We start from the raw sequence: 2,452 nt of genomic DNA, 5'->3' as shown, positions 1-2,452 counted from the left end.
CCTCAGCCTCCCAAGTAGCTGGGACCACAGGCGCCCGCCACAACCCTGGCTGTTTTTTTGGTTGCAACCGTCATTGTTGTTTTTGGTGGGTCTGGGCTGGATTCGAACCTGCTACCTTAGGTGTATGTGGCTGGTGCCTTAGCCGCTTGAGCCACAGGCGCCAAGCCTACCCTTTTTGATTTAAGCTTTGCAGTTTACCTTTCTCCTTCCCCAAGTTGGCTTTTTCTTTAAGTTCACTTAATTTTTTCTTGTGTATTCCTTCACTGAGGGTCTGGTCCTCTTCATCAGCAGAAATGTCCTCAGCAAAATTCAGTTGAGATATACTGCCTGCTAGACACCAAAGTGACACACGTCAGCTTCCTGAGGCCTGGGGACTCTGCCCCATTGCTCAGAGCTGGGACCCCCTCATTCAGGCACGACTTGAACCCACGACTCCTGCCTCCTCACCACCATTCCATGCTGTTTTTCCAACCCAAACCTGAGAGCAGCTGACACAGGCATCACTGACTTGAAGCTCTCCAGCTTTGGGTTTCTCACCAGGGCCAGGTGAGGTGGCTCCACCCGGGGGATGGCTAAAGCAGCAGCACCACAGTCCCCATGGCTCCTGGTGCTCTCCCAAGTCCCACAGCCCTGGTGCTCAAGGCACATAGGGGAGTGACCCCACTGACTCATTCAAGTGTGACCAAGCTTATAGCAATCTTCCCCTGGGGGACAACTGACCAAAACAACACATGAAGGGCACCCCAGGAGATCAGATATTTTCTTCATAAAGGATCAAATCAGAACCTTTCAAGAGCAGTAAAAAAGGAACAATAAAGACCAAACAAAAACAGTATACCATCACACATAACAGGTAATCTCCCCATTCCCCTGGCATTTACGGGGAGCTCAGGGTAGGAAAGTGGATGGACAACAGGAGGGCCCATGCCTGGGCACATGTAGGTGACGGCTACTATTTCTTTTCTTTTATTTTTGAGACAGAGTCTCACTTAGTCACCTTTGGTAGAGTGCCGTGGCATCACATCTCACAGCAACCTCCAACTCTTGGGCTCAAATGATTCTCTCACCTCCGCCTCCAGAGTAGCTGGGACTATAGGACCTGTCACAATGCCCGGCTATTTTTTGCAAGACAAGGTCTTGCTCTGGATCAGTCTGGTCTTGAACCCGTGAGCTCAGGCAACCCACCCAAGTGCTGGGATTATAGGCGTGAACCACCATGCTGGCCTAAAGGCTACTACTACTTCTTATGAGGTAAATGTCCTTCAATCCTCTTTCGGTATTTGGCATAACTGCCCTCAGTGAGGTCCATATTCATGTAAGAACATGATGGATTATAACCTTTCGACTTTCCTCACCTTCTGAGAGATCCTGGAATCTGAAAAACAAAACAATAAAAGTTTATTAAAAAAAATAAACCTTCCTTTTGTCTTCTACAGACATACACAAGCAACATTTAAATATTTGACTTAATATGGACTTAAGAACTTGCTTTCTTTCCCTCCAGGAGGGTAGGCAAGAGAGGGAATTCTGTGAAGGAAAGGTAGTATGATTCCAGAGCAGAAACCCAAGGACCAGACCTCCCCTGATGACTACCAGTGCCATCAAGGATATGATGGCCTGAAGGGTCTGATTCCAGAACAGAAACCCAAGGACAGGCCTCCCTTGATGACCACCAGTGCCATCAAGGATATAGTGGGCTGAAGGGTCTGATTCCAGAGCAGAAACCCAAGGACCAGACCTCCCCCGATGACTACCAGTGCCATCAAGGATATGATGGGCTGAAGGGTCTGATTCCAGAGCAGAAACCCAAGGACAGGCCTCCCTTGATGACCACCAGTGCCATCAAGGATATGGTGGGCTGAAGGGTCTGCCTTGCACACCCAGACAAAACCAGGAAATCGAATAGGAAGAAACAGCTTAGACCTTGGCCTACAATCAATTCTCCAGTGGAAAAAGGACAAGCAGCATTTGGCTTTACACAAGTCTGGTGCATGAGGACAGAGAGTAGGACATGCTGGGGTCTAGTGCCACCCCAGCACCTGACAGCAGTGTCCTCAGCCAGATGCCCCGTCCTGTGCTCTGCTAACCCAGCTATGAAGGAGGAATGAAGGAAGCTACCTTCTAGGGTTTTCTTGGAATACAACAAGTTAATGTCTAGGAAGCACTAAAGTAGTGACGAGCTCACAGTATGACCAGACAGGTGGTGTCTGCCACCAGCCACAACACACCAGGAGGCTCCATAGTGAAATGCATGCCACCACATCACTTTGGTCACGATGACACCACGACACCAACACCAACTACTGAAGTGACTAGCACTCGTGGCATAATGGTGCTGGGAGGTGAAGAAGGGGGACCAATGCCTATCTTAATAGCACACCAAATAGATTTACATCACAGTTTCTCAATCTGTTAATTTTAGACATTATTAGACTTCTCTCTTTTTTTTTTT

At 48.5% G+C, this 2,452-nt stretch overlaps 1 protein-coding gene across 2 annotated transcripts in view; it reads right to left on the bottom strand.

The window, feature by feature from the left end:
* RRP1B (ribosomal RNA processing 1B) overlaps positions 1 to 2,452 on the bottom strand; it is a 29,190-nt gene that overhangs the window by 5,979 nt on the left and 20,759 nt on the right. The window contains exons 11-12 of one of the 2 annotated variants that reach the window (XM_003798079.3): positions 1,356 to 1,375; positions 199 to 330 (exon numbers count right to left, since the gene is read on the bottom strand). In XM_003798079.3, coding sequence (XP_003798127.1) covers positions 199 to 330; positions 1,356 to 1,375 — 152 coding nt within the window. The remainder of the gene's footprint in view (positions 1 to 198; positions 331 to 1,355; positions 1,376 to 2,452) is intronic. The other variant, XM_012810338.2, reaches the window with a different exon arrangement.

The sequence above is a fragment of the Otolemur garnettii genome, unplaced genomic scaffold (genome assembly GCF_000181295.1).
Source record: "Otolemur garnettii isolate 467f Iridium unplaced genomic scaffold, OtoGar3 scaffold00128, whole genome shotgun sequence".
Taxonomy (NCBI): domain Eukaryota; kingdom Metazoa; phylum Chordata; class Mammalia; order Primates; family Galagidae; genus Otolemur; species Otolemur garnettii.
This window is presented reverse-complemented; position numbering and strand designations above follow the sequence as displayed.